Raw genomic sequence first — 17064 nt, forward strand, 5'->3', positions numbered from 1 at the left:
ACAGAACAGTTTATGGTATGTATAGTTGATGAATGATGGTATTTAAGATATTTTATGCTGCTTTATACATGTATATATTGCCCTTCCCTTAGGAACAGACAAATTGTTCACGGGTGGACTGGGAATGTTTGGAGCGGCGCCATGAAAATTCCTTGTGGTTACCTTTGAGCAATTGGGGCAAAATTCGCGAATGTGCAAATCTGAGAAAAAGGTGGGACAGATGTATGTTTCATTAGAATGAGAAACAGTTATATAAAACATATTAATATAGGTAGGAGAGTATACTGAAAGATGAAGGATACAAACCCCAATCAGTAAGGACAGCTGTCTCTTAATGCTTGTTGTGATGATAAAAGTCAGGTTAGTAATGCATGGACACGCCTTGAAGAGCCGTTCCACTTTCTCTAAGTCAGTGTGTTCATGGTAACGGACCAGCAACTTTGTCAGCCGAAATTTTCGATCAATTCTAGAAGAGTTCTGCAAAAAGATGAAATGAATTAGAGACAGTGCAAACATGGGGATAAGGACAAGGTTTCTACTACTATTTCAAATTCTAAATAGATAGAGTCTGGCACAGGTCTTTGCTTTCTAAACTGCCCTCTTTCGGATTCTATCCCTCTCTCTGTTCCTTTATCTCCAGTTTCCTTTCCGGCCGTTCTATCTCTGCGGTGGTAGACGGTCACTGTTCTTCCCTTAAACCTATCAACAGTGGTGTTCCACAGGGCTCTGTCCTATCACCCACTCTCTTCCTGTTATTCATTAATGATCTTCTTTCCATAACGAACTGTCCTGTCCACTCATACGCCGACAACTCCATTCTGCATTATTCAACTTCTTTCAATAGAAGACCATCACAACAGGAAGTACACTACTCCAGACTGGAGGCTGCAGAACGCTTAACCTCAGACCTTGCTATCATTTCCGATTGGGGCAGAAGGAACCTTGTGTCCTTCACTGCCTCAAAAACTCAATTTCTCCACCTATCAACTCGACACAATCTTCCAAACACCTATCCCCTATTCTTCGACAACACTCAGCTGTCACCTTCTTCAACACTAAATATCCTCGGTCTATCCTTAACTCAAAATTTTAACTGGAAACTTCACATCTCCTCTCTCGCTAAATCAGCTTCCTCGAGGTTGGGCGTTCTGTATCGTCTCCACCAGTTCTTCTCCCCCGCGCAGTTGCTATCCATATACAGGGGCCTTGTCCGCCCTCATGTGGAGTATGCATCTCACGTGTGGGGGGCTCCACTCACACAGCTCTTCTGGACAGAGTGGAGTCTAAGGCTCTTCGTCTCATCAGCTCTCCTCCTCCTACTGATAGTCTTCTACCTCTTAAATTCCGTCACGATGTTGCCTCTCTTTCTATCTTCTATCGATATTTCCACGCTGACTGCTCTTCTGAACTTGCTAACTGCGTGCCTCCCCCCCTCCTGCGGCCCCGCTGCACACGACTTTCTACTCATGCTCATCCCTATACTGTCCAAACCCCTTATGCAAGAGTTAACCAGCATCTTCACTCTTTCATCCCTCATGCTGGTAAACTCTGGAACAATCTTCCTTCATCTGTATTTCCTCCTGCCTACGACTTGAACTCTTCAAGAGAAGGGTATCAGGACACCTCTCCTCCCGAAATTGACGTCTCTTTTGGCCACCTCTTTTGATTCTTTTTTAGGAGCAGCGAGTAGCGGGCTTTTTTTATTATTGTTTCCTTTTTTTTGTGCCCTTGAGCTGTCTCCTTTGTTGTAAAAAAAAAAAAAAAAAAAAAAAAAACACTACTTTATGAGTACATAGTTCATTCACATAGAATGGATCCATCTCAGCAGTAGCTGGATCCCTAGTCGAGTATGTAAGGATGCTGCTGATTGGCTGTTGGCAGGTGGGGCGTGTGACATCTCCATCACCCAACAATCAAGCAGTTTTAAAAAATATTCATATCTTTACCTTGCTTGTCTGATATACTAAATAGGTGAATTTTGTTGATGCCATTGGACTGCGTAGTGACTGTACTCTAATGTAGATTTTAGAACAGAACAGGGTAACATAATGTAAAAATTAGGGTGAGAAGAAGTCAGAGAATAACATTTGATGTTCATACTTATTAGAAATCCTACCTTGTCTACTTTGTTCTAAAATCTAAAATAACCATTGTATTCAGAAAATTTTTGTGCTTAAAAACAAATGTTTTATTCTAAAATTAGTTCTAAAATGGCTGTGTATATATATATATATATATATATATATATATATATATATATATATATATATATATATATATATATATATATATATATATATATATATATATATATATATATATATATACAGTCGTCCCTCAAATAGTACAGTTTCCAATAGTACGGTTTCGGTTTTATACGGATTGTTAAAGAAAAAAAAATTAGGATTTTTAAAATTTCCCACTCGTCGCACCAAGTGCCATGGTGTGAGTGGCAAGACTGTTCTACCCATGGAGGTAGAATTGGTGGAGTCGACATCAGCCCAGTTAAGTGAATCCACCAAACTGTCACTTTTAGGGCCGCAAGTTTGTGGAAACCTGCCAGGTGTCAGGTGTCGTCAGGTCAGGCCAGGCTGCTCTCACCCGTTTATCCCATATTTTCCGGCCCTAAAAATGACAGTTCAGTGGCTTCACCTCAATGAATGGGATTATCAGGCCATGTCATAAGAACATAAGAACATAAGAACGCAGGAGTCTACAAGAGGCCGGTAGGCCTGTACGAGGCAGCTCCTTTGACCCTAAGCTCCCGTGTATCTAACCCCACCTAATATCGCTGTCCATGAATTTATCTAGTCTATTTTTGAATGTGACAATTGTATTGGCACTCACCACATGACTGCTAAGCCTATTCCACTCATCCACCACCCTGTTAGTAAACCAATTTTTGCCTATGTCCCTGTTGAATCTGAATTTATCCAGTTTAAACCCGTTACTTCGTGTCCTACCCGGTTCTCTTACCAACAAAACCTTATGAATGTCTCCCTTATTAAAGCCCTTCATCCATTTATAAACCTCGATCATGTCTCCACGCACCCTTCGCCTTTCTAGAGAATGCAAGTTTAACTGTTTGAGTCTTCCCTCGTATGGCAAGTTTCTCAACCCCTGAATCATCTTAGTCGACTCCACCAATTCTACCTCAATGGTTCTACCAGACTGCCACCCATGTGCATCTTCTCAGTTAATGTGTGTGCACATCAGGAACACTGTTTTGCCAGATTGAAACGTATGCGGTTTCCTTAAGTCCGTGTGTGTGCACAACCTCAGATACGCTTCGCCATTACCAAATAACATGAACATGGGACTCAAGAGACAAACCAAAACACTTGCTCTATGCACCCCAAAGCATTCGAGAAAGCTGTTCACCATGCAGAAGAAATCAGATTTAGGAGAAGTTACATTTTGGTATGAGTTAAGTTGCGGTAGAGAGAGCATACCACGTGAATCCGAGTCCCACCTGGCTCAGCTTCTACTCGACGGCCAAAGTTGCCAGTTATGTATTTTCTGCCGGGCCATGTCATACACTCACACTCTCATACTCTCAACCATAGTCTCTATTGCTTTCTAAATCATACTTGAAATAAGATACGAAACGGTAATTGTGGAGACTGACTCCGCGTCTCCAAAATACGGCATTGTGCCTCGCTATTATATATGTAGTTAAGGGACGCATATTTAAACTACTCCAACCGAATTTTAAAAAACCTGACCTCTAACGAGGGGGCTTTGCCCCCCCTCGATCCCCCCAGTGTAGTAACACTGCACTGTGATTGCAGCAGAAAATGCATAACTGGCAACTGAGCCAGGCGGGAGCCAGATTCCGTAAGTGCCCAGGAGAGTTTCTAGGGGGGGCACTAATTTTATACGGATTTTCGAATAGTACGGGGGTCCTGGGTCCCTAACCCCCGTACTATTTGAGGGACGACTGTATATATATATATATATATATATATATATATATATATATATATATATATATATATATATATATATATATATATATATATATATATCGATAATAAGTAAAAAGATATCCAGTTCTTCCTTCATTTGCGATGTATCGATTAATGATATTTCGCATGTATGATCGACCTACACACACGTGTGTGTGTGTGTGTGTGTATATATATATATATATATATATATATATATATATATATATATATATATATATATATATATATATATATATATAGGTAACTCGATTTACGCGAGTTTGGTTTGTGCGTTTTTTAAATAACGCGGGGTCCAAAATCCAAATAAATGTTTAATTTACACGTTTTTTCCACTTACACGCGATATTTTATGGAGTGGCCACCATATGTCTCACGCAACTGGACTCAAACGGCGCCGCGGCCACACAGCTGAGCTCAGTTCTCCCCGCGCGCCACTTGAACAATAATACAGTACCCACGATGCCACGCTACTCAACAATAGGGGTGGGCAGGTACTGGTACCAGTACCGGTACTAACGGTACCAGCTATACGGTATGGTACCGGTAGCAGACTGCTCGGTACCAGTACCAATACTAGCCAGTCGTTCATGGTGTCCCTCATTTCTTCCTCACACGAGTGAGGCTGAAACTGAGTGCTTGAGTGGATATCTTGGTGATATGCATACTCTCTCTCTCTCTCTCTCTCTCTCTCTCTCTCTCTCTCTCTCTCTCTCTCTCTCTCTCTCTCTCTCTCTCTCTCTCTCTCTCTCTCTCTCTCTCTCTCCACTAAATGAAGTGAATATTTATTTTTTGACAGAAACCTACCTCTTGTTTGATTTACATTGTTTTTGATTTACGCGACCTCTTCAAGGACGCAATACTTGCGTAAATCGAGTTACCTGTATATATATATATATATATATATATATATATATATATATATATATATATATATATATATATATATATATATATATATATATATATATATATATATATATATATATATATATATATATATATATATATATATATATATATATATATATATATATATATATATATATATATATATATATATATATATATATATATATATATATATATATATATATATATATATACCCTAAACCCCGATTATCCGAAAATGGAAGAAGCCTCTTCGATGATAAGCGATTTTCGGATAATCCGGATTTATGGCCATTTTGATCGCCGCCAGTTTGATCGTCGGCATTGTGTTCTGCTGTATGGTAAGGACGACTTTCTTCCTTTTCCGGTTTCTTCGGCATGGTGATGTAGAAAGAAGTGAGGTCAGCACAGGTAGAAACGATCGACTGCCCAGTGTGAAGTGTGTGACCGACTGCGCCGACTGACGATGTAAACAATGAAACCAAACAAACACACGCCACGCTAAACAAAGTAGTACGCTTAAAAAACATGTGATGTAAATGTTTTATTGTATGTTTGTCTGTGTGTCTCCTTGTCTGGACCAGTGTATGTTGATACTTGTGAGCGTTGCAGATCTGAATTGTGAATGTTGCAGAGTGCGATTGTGAATGGTTGTGCAAGCTTGCAAGTGTGACCTTGATGCATCGTGCAGGTGGAGACACAGTATGATGACTCATATTATCGCGCCTTCGTATGTTGGAAGGGAATGTGGCATGGAGTGGAGAGGGAGTGTTTGTGTCGTTGTCTTGAGAGTACGGTGTGAGAGTAGTCGTGCAGTAGTTTGTTCGTTTCGCCGCACCTACGTCCTTGCTGGGAAGCGAAGCGGACGGGGTGTTGTTGAGAGTTTGTTTAATGTTTTTTGTCTAATACATTGATCTATTCGTTACAAGCTATTTCGGCAATACGTATTAGAAAGCATATTCATTTTAACTGTTCTTATCAATTTTAAATGTGTTAATATAGTACATATGTAGTTACTTTTATTTATTTTTGATGTTTTATAACGTTTTAGTATAGAAAAAAAAAAATTTAATTGCATTATCCAGATCAATTTCGGATAATCCGCTTTCGGATAATCCGCTTTGGATATATATATATATATATATATATATATATATATATATATATATATATATATATATATATATATATATATATATATATATATATATATATATATATATATATATATATATATATATATATATATATATATATATATATATATATATATATATATATATATATATATATATATATATATATATATATATATATATATATATATATATATATATATATATATATATATATATATATATATATATATATATATATATATATATATATATATATATATATATATATATATATATATATATATATATATATATATATATATATATATATATATATATATATACACACAGTAGGCGCGGTTGATATATGTGCGGCAGGTGGAACGTATATGAAAACCACACTTTATAAAATGCCCCTGCCATCTCGTTAATTCTAGATAGATCTGGCAACACTCTTACTTAGCAATTGAGTGACGAGTTGCCTTTCGTCTCCATTCCCGTAGAGGGTTCAGTGTGCCTCATTCCTTGGCAAGGAGAGCATGTTTGTCGCTCTGTGGTAATTTCTTCTGACAATTTTTTTGCGAGGCACACTATACATTCAACTCCTCTACTGCTGACCATGCCAAAGAAAAAACAACTCTCAAAGGCTCAGATAGAGGTCATACATGCTCTCTACAAGGAGGGAAAGTCTAATTGGTGTACTCCCAAGAACACGGGAATTTGAGTCCGTGGAGCACAGCTATGGACTAAGAAAATACGTGATGCAGGACCCGGTCCCCTCCCGACCCATTAGAAAAGGCCGGGGAAGAAAAAGCTGCTTTCCAAGAGGACCCTGAATGCCATCAAGAGGCAGGTGGAGTGCAGCCCGACCCTTATAGCAAAAGAATTAAAGCAGAAAAAAAACAAGATACTCGGTGATGTGGCAATACATACACTTCAAGGTTACTTGCACAAAGTGCTCAAGTACTGCAGATGTCGTGCTGTTCCCAAACCCTGGGTAACAAAGCGCCATAGGCAAATGAGGATCAATTTCGCTCGTCAATACCAACATTGGACTTTGGAGCAGTGGAGGAAAGTACTTTGGAGTGACGAGAGTACTTTTACTGTGAGTGATGGTGCCAGGAATTATGTGTACCGTAAACATGGTAGCGACCCTCTTAAGCTATGGTACACACACCACACCATTAAGCACCCTGATTCAGTTATGGTTTGGGGTCGCTTCTCCTACCATGGCCTGGGGCACTTAGTTTTCCTTTCAAAGAACCTGAGAATGAATCAGCACAACTACCTGGGCCTGCTGATAGACCACCTTGACCTGTTGTTGGAGGCTTGCCAGGCAGATTTTTTTATGCAGGATGGGGCACCTTGTCACGGAGCCAAACTAGTGACTGATGCTTTTGGTTTTGGGAGTATTCGCTACTTCAACCCCTGGCCTGGCAACTCCCCTGATAAAAACCCTATAGAAAACCTCTGGGGAAAGATCAAGTCCAGGTTGCAGAACTACGATGTCTCCTCGGTACCAAAGCTCTAGGACGCCATCCAGAAACTGTGGGACTCCATGCCTCAAACTTACCCCCAGACTCTAGCAGACTCTCTTCCAAAGCATCTGAAGCTTGTTAGAAATGCCAAAGGATATCCAATAAAGTACTACAAAGTATAAAAAAAATGTTTTCATTGTTCCTTCAGCCTTCTATTGTACTGAGTTTAGTTCAAGGCAGGTAAAAACTTTACCATGCATATATCAAGATGGCGCCACTATAAACACTTGCCTGCGCCATGATGGGCTGGGGCCGAATACCATCCAGGCCCCTCAAGCAAGCCTACCGGCGCAATAGGCGGAGATGTAAAAAAAAAAAAAAAAAAAAAAAAAAAAAAAGGTGCCTACTGTATAAAGTGAATTACAAAGAAACATGGCTACTTTGGGAATGTTTATCTGAGCAATTTTTACTTTGAAATAAATTAAACATACACATCACATTTAAAAGAAAACAGGTACTTCTTCTGTTTTATGGAATAATACATGAAACAAAATAATGTATGGTAATCAAATATCATGAGCTATTTGGGTATGAGTTCTACAGCTCTATTGTCAATACCTTCAACTTTGCTTCTGTGTCCAATAAGTGCATGATGGCTCGGTTGGTGTCCCAGGTGAGTGTCTTCACTGTCTCCATCTTGGGCTGTATGAGGAGTGCTGCTGCCCCAAGAGATACTCGCATAGAGTTTGTGTGGTGGTCACCAAAGACATTGTTCCGCAAAACCTCCAGGTTGGGGAGAGACAGCTGCCAACTCTCAGGCCCCTGTCAAGAATAAGACATTCTTGTAAAGTTAAGCTGTGTTTTCCACAAGATTCATATTGTTATTTTGAACCTGTGAGTAAAACAACATTGTTTATGTAATCTTTAAAATCCAAGTCACGATAGCTTTTACAAATTTCTTCACATACATATTAATGAAAATATAAATGAGTGAAGATCAACAGCTTGGTAGACTTTAAAGGTATCATTCACTGAGTAGGCTATAACCCCACAAAATGCATTTTCTAAATATGTATATGTCTTTCACAGAAAACTATGGCCTAGGCTTGTATCAGGGTAAACTCTTATGGGTAACTAACTACGTAATAGGGAACACATGACAGGGAGTGCATCGCTTGAATCACTCGCCACCTCCACCCCTGAAAGTTCCCCTGAGCAAACTTCAATGCAGCTATGCTTCCAGTTCCAAGCCCCTCTTAGGATTGCTCAACTTGCCCGAGCCATGAGTAACACGGGCATCCCCTTGGCCTCCTCCATTCACGGTTGTCTTGTACAGAAACAACTCTACAGGCAGGATTGACCTCCAGGAGTCATGCCGCATGCCCATATAGCCAGAGGTGGCATTCAGAGGCTAAGTTAATAACAGGACTTGATTCAGTTTTATGAAATACTAAACATGTCCCTTGTTATTCATGAAGGTTAGGGGCATGGACTCCAGCGAACAGTGAATTTCCATGAATGTTTGGATTGTCCCCCCAAATTTTTTTGCTTCTAGGCCTGCAAAAGAACACTGAGAAATTTTACACATGTACTATTAATATTTCTGTTCACTGAAAGCAACACAAACTATCATAAATGCCATAATTTATCAGCTATCCATACTATAACCTGTACTGCAATTAATGAGAACTTCTTACAAGTAGCCTAAGTAGTCATTAAAATCCCAATTTACTCTTGGGTACTCCCCACAAAATTTTTGACATTTTATTTCCAACTTCTGATACTTAAACATTCAATACCATGCAAATTATTTACTAATGAATGCTTCATTCTATACTAATCAAGTAATACTGTAAAAATCCAATAATCTGGAATCCAATAGTTCGGAGATGCTGATGGTCCGTAATTTTTAGCCAAGGGTCATTTTTAGCTTCAATCAGTAGTAGAATTAAGGTAAACTGGTGGAAAGAATTGGAAATACTTAAAAATAGATGAAAGCGGTGCATCAAACTATATAATTCCGCACCCAAGTTGACGCTCCAGTCAGTCAAACAAAACAAAACTAAAAACAGAAACAAGTGCTGAAAATGTAGAATAATCAATAACATTTGGAAGGGCACTGTGGAAGGCACATGGGGCACCTCATACATATCTTTGTTTACAATCATCATCTACCTTGATACCTCACCTCAACCATTGGAGTAGGTAGGAAGACACCTACCGAACGGGCGCAAGCCACTCCCGGTGAGGTATATATGGGAAGTGAGGAGGGTGCTCAAGCCCTCCAAAGACCCTTCCCATTATCTCACAAACCGTTTCCCTATTGTCTCATCTACACCAGAGAGTAGTTCAGCATGCTTTCTAAAGACAGATCCTCTTCTATCAACACCACGCTACATTCACACAACACACATACCTTTTCACAAAATTCAAAGTTCAAAATGGCGTTCAACAACCAAGCCTCGGAGTCCCCACCTGGGGGGGGGGTGGCCACAAATTCCCCCAGGGACGACTCCCTTCTGGCTGCCGACCTGAAAGGTCTTTTGATAACTCCTCGAACCTTTTTCTTATCAATTTCAGCAACATTCGTGGTCTTCGTTCTAATTTTCATTCTGTGGAACACCATCTCTTTTCCTCTAAGCCTTACCTTCTTTTCCTCACCGAAACACAGGTTTCTGAGGCTACTGACAGCAATCTCTACTCTGTTCCCTCCTACTATCTCTATCCTAAATTTCAATCCAAAGCTGGATGTTGCGCCTACGTGCGCAACGACATCACTTGCTCTCGTGCCCCCGACCTTGACTCTTCAGAATTTTCCACCATCTGGCTAAGACTTCATTGTCATTCTTTTACTAAATACATCTGTGCTGTTTATCTCTCACCTAACTCTACTAACTATGTAAAATTCTTTGACTATTTGAACTTTAACCCTTAGAGTACGGTTAGAGTATATTTCTCTGCATGGTGTGCACGGGAAAAATTTAGACATTTAAAAGAGGTGGAAATGGTGTCTTTGCAATAATTGTATATTCATCTAGTATAAATATGGTGGTGTAATAAAACTTCTCTCTTAATAATAATGAAAAATGTATGACAACCAAAAATATTGCGCATTTTCTCGTTGCCGTGACGCGTCACATGGAAGCACCCCACTCTCTCTCTCTCTCTCTCTCTCTCTCTCTCTCTCTCTCTCTCTCTCTCTCTCTCTCTCTCAATGTCAGTACCATATCAGTCATCAGAGTCACTGTCACCTTGATTCGCCTGCGCTCTACTTTCGCCCGGAGCAGAGGAACTGCTTGACGCATCACGAGACATGACAAATGTATTCCAAACAAAAGTGGAAAATGACCTGTGGCCTTCGGTAGGGCACGCGCTGAGATGAATGAGAGTGTGTACGGTTGCCAGATGACTCCACCATTCTTCTGAGTCAAGAACTGGCAGTATATTTGAAACGTAGGGAGCGTAGAGTGTGATGATTATATATATGATCGCCATATGGGTGGGGCGTGTGGTAGCGTACTTATATATATGATCGCCGTAATCTAAGGGTTAAGGTGGAGCACATCTTGATTCACTCTCCCTTTACTGAAATCTCCATCTTGGGAGATTTCAATGTTCACCACCAGCTTTGGCTTTCATCCTCTTTCACTGACCAGCCTGGTGAACAAGCCTACAACTTTGCTCTCCTCAATGACCTAGTGCAGTTGGTTCAGCACCCCACACGTATTCCTGACCATCTTGGAGACAGATCCAACATACTAGACCTCTTCCTTACCTATAACCCTTTTACTTACTGTCAAACTGTTCTCTCCATTGGGCTCCTCCGATCACAACCTTATTTCTGTATCCTGTCCTATAGTTCCTGTACATCCTCTGGACCCACCGAAGAGGCGATGCTTCTGGCATTTTGCTTCAGCTCGGTGGGACGACCTGAGGATGTACTTTTCCGATTTCCCGTGGAATGATTACTGCTTCCAGGAGAGAGACCCCTCTGATGTGTGCCCAGCGCATCACAGAGGTGATTGTCTATGGAATGGAGGCATACATTTCACGTACTTTCTCTACTCCCCATGCTAAAAAGCCTTGGTTTAATCACGCTTGTTCTCATGCTATCAAAGATAGAGAGACAGCTCACTAAAGGTACCAGAACCTTTGAACTTCCACTAACCATGATCTGTACATTTCCGCCCAGAATCGTGCCAAATCTATTCACCGACTTACCAAAAACTCCTTCATCCATAGAAAATGTCAACACCTTGCTTTCTCTAATTCTTCCAGAGACTTCTGGCATCTAGCCAAAAATATCTCCTCCAATTTCACTTCTTCCTCTTTCCCTCCTCTCCTTAACCCTGGCGGCAGCACTGCTGTCTCAGCTATCTCTAAGGCTGACCTCGTCTCTCAAACTTTCTGTAACAACTCCACTCTGGACGATTTTGGGCATATTCCTCCTACTCATCCCCCCTTTGACTCTTTCATGCCTGTTATTAAGATTCTTAAGAAGGATGTTTTCTATGCCCTCTCCGGCCTCAACTCTCAGAAGGCTTATGGACCTGATGGAGTGGGTGCGTGGGTGGGTGTAATTACGGAACCATTTTACAGGGTTGCCATTGATCTGGTGGGTCCCTTGTCACCTCCGTCTTCAGATGGTCAGAGGTATACCCTAACTCTGATTGATTTTGCTACGGGTTTCCCGGAATCAGTACCCCTAAAGGATATTGATTCTATATATGTGGCTGAAGCCCTTCTTTCCATCTTTTCCCGAGTTGGTATTCCTCGGGAAGTGTTATCCGACCGAGGTACTCAGTTCACCTCTAACTTGATGGCAGAACTACATAAGCTACTTGGTGTAAAGCCTATCTTTACTACACCCTTCCACCCCAGCAGCAACGGCCGCATTGAACGACTTCATGGACCTTTGAAGGCCTCGCTGAGGAAGCTCTGTGAAGACAAACCTAAGGAATGGCATAGGTATTTAATACCAACTTTGTTTGCCCTCAGAGAAATTCCCCAAGACAGAACTGGCTTCTCTGCATTTGATTTATTATACGGCCGTTCCGTGAGAGGACCTTTAACTGCTCTGCGAGATTTGTGGGAGGATCGTAACATCCAAGGGCAGGAGAGAAGCTGTTTCCAGTATGTGATTGAGCTCCGGGATAAGCTGTCAGAGTGTGCCAAGATAGCGGCACAAAATGCCAATATAAGTGCCCGCCGATATAAAGCCTACTTTGACGTGAGATCACAAGACCGTCAGTTCCGGCCCGGAGATGAAGTGCTCGTATTGCTGCCGAGCAAAACAAGCAAGTTACTTATCGCATGGAAAGGCCCATACGAGGTATTAGAGAGACGTGGTAGAGTTGATTATTTGATTGACACTCCTAGAGGTCCTAAACTTTATCATGTGAACTTGTTAAAGAAGTATTTTCGTAGAGTACAATCCATGCAAGCATCTGTTCTGGATGAGATCTCTACACTCGAGGATTCGAGTCCAGAAGCAGACGGGCAGAAGGCTACTCCAGTCATCAGAGTCGACGACTGCCAAGATTATTCTAACCAGTTGCCTCTGACCCCTGATGGTGTGACCGACGACCAGCAGGAAACCAAACCCGAGATCGGTTCTCACCTGGCTGATTTACAACAAAAAGGATTAAGAGACCTTCTAGATGAGTTCCTCGACGTATTCTCTAACACTCCTGGTTGCACTAATACCATGGAGCATGACATTTCGCTCACAACCACAGACAGAGTTTGGGCTAAGGTTTATCCGGTCCCAGTTCACCTCAGACCCTATTTTGAGAAAGAGGTGGAAACACTCCTGCAGCAAGGCATCATTCAACGCTCCGCATCCCAGCACTCTTCACCTGTAGTGATGGTAAGAAAGCCAGATGGCTCCTTCAGAATGCCAGTTGATTATCATCAATTAAACTCTGTCACTGTATTTCATGCTGAGCCTACTTGCAATATGGAAGAGGACTTGTATAGGTTTTCAGGTTCTAAGTATTTCTCAGAGTTGGACTTGTGTAAAGCATATTACCAAGTACCGCTGTCTGACAGAGCCAAACCCTTAACATCTTTTCTTACCCACCTGGGTCTGATGGAGTTTCTAAGGATGCCATTTGGTTTAGTTACTGCCTGTGCCACGTATATTCGGCTGATGAGGATTGTCCTGGCCGATTTACCTGATGTGAGCTTTTATTTTGATAACATCTTTATACACTCTAAGGATTGGGAAGGGCACCTAGCCGCTCTTCGTTCTGTCCTTAGCAAGCTGAGACCATCACCTCACCGTCAAGCCATCAAAGTGCCGCTTTGGGGTCGAATCCATCCAGTATCTTGGTTTTCGGCTGGATGGCAGTCATCTCTGGCCCCTGCAAGACAAGGTCGAGGCTCTAACCACTGTATCTCCCCCTTCCACTAAGAAGCTCCTGCGCAGCTTCCTGGGGTTAATATCTTTTTACAAAATGTTTATCCCACAGGCATCTGAGTATACTGGCCCCTTGTCAGACTTGTTGAAGAAGGGTGTGAAAGAACCTCTTCATTGGAGCGAAGATCTGCTAAGCTGCTTTGCCCACCTCAAGTCTGCCCTCTCCATTGCTCCAGTTCTTCGGCTCCCAAACCATCAAAGGACCTTTGTACTCGGAACAGATGCCTCCAACCACGGGCTGGGAGCAGTGCTGCTCCAGTATTACAACGATCATCCCCATCCCGTATCGTATGCCAGTAGGAAATTGCTGGATCGGGAAAGGAATGTTTGGCCATTGTATTTGCCGTGTTAAAGTTTGATTATTATCTTGGAGGGAAAGAATTTATTTTAGAGGTAGATCACAGACCTTTGGTGTACTTGGCCACATTCAAGGGAAAGAATGATAGACTTCTCAGATGGTCACTTAGCTGGCAAGCTTATAAATTCAGGGTTGTCCATATTGCTGGTAAGGACAACGTGGGTGCTGATTTTCTTAGTAGATCACCCTCATAATCCTATCTAATGTCTTTCTCATCTACTTGCAGCAGATTCTTGTTTGGGGGGCTGTGTAAGGGCCGCCGGCAACCCTCACATAACTGTGTGTGTGTGTGTGTGTGTGTGTGTGTGTTTCTGTGTGCGTAGGAACATCACGCCACCGTAGCTACCACTTATCCACGCGTGATGCTTCACGTGAATTGCTGATGCACGCTTTGAACCCGCGAGGAGAATCAGTGGTGTTGACTGATCTCCGTCTTGTTAATATCCTCAGTGACCTCCAGCCTTCTGCCGGCAACATACATCCACACCACTCGGCTGAGGTCCTCATTTAGAAGACATCACTTTCGTGGGCTGAAGTGATTCTCTCTCCGCCTGTTCAAGCCGCTGTATGGAGAGGGGACGGAACTCTTATCCTGCCGCCTCTGGTCTCGTCTTGAGCTGTGCTACGTTACATCTGTGCTACTGTCACGACCCCACACCAGGTGATCTTTAACCTTGTTCTATTTAACCTCCCCACAGTGTTGGCCTAAGGGCTGTGTTGTTGCTATACTTGAAATACTATGGTGAGGTTTAATAGACGGTTATCATTGTTACGTGTTTGGGGGAGTTCATTGTTGATTTTTGTTACACCTTAGTGGTGATTGTGTGCACAATGTTCCTCGGTTGTACTGATTGACTTCCGTGTATACGACTCCGCATCAGGTAAGTCTAACCTTCTCTATCATTCCTCTCCCATGTTTATTCGTGCTCTTTTCTTAGCTGCCTGTAATGTGATTACTATTTAGGTAGTATCATTTGTGTGGAGAGGATGCTAGACGGTTAGATTACTGTACGTGTTGGAGGAGTTATGTCAGTGTTATTAACTTGTTATTTAACCCCTTCAACACGAGGATGCGTATACTGCGTCCTTGCGTGCCCCGTACCATATCCGAGGACGCGCATACTGCGTCCTGGTTCGCTTTAGCCAATATATGAGTTATTTTATCTCTATATTTATGCTTACATCTCAACGTTATCTATTAATTTATGTTTCTTTATGTGCTCCATTTAATTCTGCATGTTTTCATATATAATACATCATGATTGTGTTGAGTTTATGACTGAAAACTTGTTATATTCAAATGCGACATTTGAAATTTGGCGCGCGCGGTGATCTCGGATACGGCGCGGGGCGCTGTTTTGGCCAGGTCGTAGTGAAGGGGTTAATAAACCTAATGTTAAGTTAGCAAGTGTTTACCTTCCCACTTCCTGAGATACCTATCATTTTCTATCCTGAACCTTCGGCATTGGAGGCGAACGTAGTTCTCGCAATCTCTAAGCCTTTACAGAGGGCAAGGGTAAAGTGTGGCTGAAGGGAACACAAAGATTAGAGGGCAAGGGTAAAGTGTGGCTGAAGGGAACACAAAGATTAGAGGGCAAGGGTAAAGTGTGGCTGAAGGGAACACAAAGATTAGAGGGCAAGGGTAAAGTGTGGCTGAAGGGAACACAAAGATTAGAGGGCAAGGGTAAAGTGTGGCTGAAGGGAACACAGGGATTAGGGGGCGAGGGTAAGATGTGACGGGAAGGAATGAAGGGCTTAGGAGGGCTTTAAGTCTCAGGGGAATTAAAAGGAGTGGCATTCCATGGTTCAGGGCCCATACTTATTAAGCTAGCACTTCGTCTCTGGCACGTCTTCAGAGCCCAAACCAGCCCTGTGGAGTCCTATATCCCAGGTGTTAATCTGAGACTCGGCGTGAGTAGCTAAAGTTAGTCCCAGGCAGGCATAAGTCCTGGGTCTTCAGCTGAGGCATCGACCTTCAAATGTAAACATTGCCGGGTGATGCCAGACAGCCAGCGTGCCTCATCAATACTGTATTACAGTCAAACGTTCACTAAAGCCTTATGAAACCATATTATAATGGCTATGAAGTACCGTATTTCGCAGCGTATAACGCACAAGACAAGGCAGGTCAGTCAACAAACAAATACCAGTGATCACCACCTCAAGGAAGAAAGCACCCTACAAACGAGACAAGCCTTACAAAGATCTCGAAGTGCCTCGACTGTGGTATGACTTGCCCTCAATACTACTATCCAACGTGACATCCCTCAATAACAAACTGGGTGAAGTCATCAGCACCGTCAACACTATCAGTGTTGATGTAGCAGCCATAACCGAAGCCTGGCAAATAACCCCTGAAACCTGCAACATCACGGGTTATCAACTCTTTCACCGCCTCAGGACAGGTAAACGTGGTGGAGGATTAGTGTTGTACTGCCGCTCTAACCTTCACCCCACCCTCCACCCTGTGGAACCCCCAGAGGGTGGAAGCCCTGTGGGCGAGGCTCACCCCCCCCCTCCCACCCCTGCCTCGCTGCCTCAATCATCCTCTGCCTGGTCTACCACCCCACTCGCGCCGCCACAGCCAACCAGCTCATCACTCACATCATTGACACCATGGATGACCTCCGCTCAAGATTCCGCTCTGCAAAAGTAGTAATATGTGGTGATTTTAATCAACTCAACACCTGTGAAATAGAAGAGCAGCTGAACCTCACTCAGGTAGTGGATTTTCCCACTCATGGGAGAAACACACTCGACCTCACCCAGCACTACCTCCCCCCCCAGCCACTCCCTCCCATGGGAAGCAGCAACCACACCTCCATTCTGT

The 17064-nt window shown here is 42.3% G+C and overlaps 1 protein-coding gene across 5 annotated transcripts in view; it reads right to left on the minus strand.

The window, feature by feature from the left end:
• Positions 1-17064, minus strand: part of LOC126999218 (uncharacterized) — a 152070-nt gene that overhangs the window by 72806 nt on the left and 62200 nt on the right. For 4 of the 5 annotated variants that reach the window (XM_050861549.1, XM_050861547.1, XM_050861546.1 and 1 more), the window contains 2 exons: positions 8074-8277; positions 307-477 (listed from right to left, as the gene is read on the minus strand). In XM_050861549.1, coding sequence (XP_050717506.1) covers positions 307-477; positions 8074-8277 — 375 coding nt within the window. The remainder of the gene's footprint in view (positions 1-306; positions 478-8073; positions 8278-17064) is intronic. The other variant, XM_050861548.1, reaches the window with a different exon arrangement.

Source organism: Eriocheir sinensis, chromosome 16, assembly GCF_024679095.1.
Source record: "Eriocheir sinensis breed Jianghai 21 chromosome 16, ASM2467909v1, whole genome shotgun sequence".
NCBI classification, from domain to species: Eukaryota; Metazoa; Arthropoda; class Malacostraca; order Decapoda; family Varunidae; genus Eriocheir; species Eriocheir sinensis.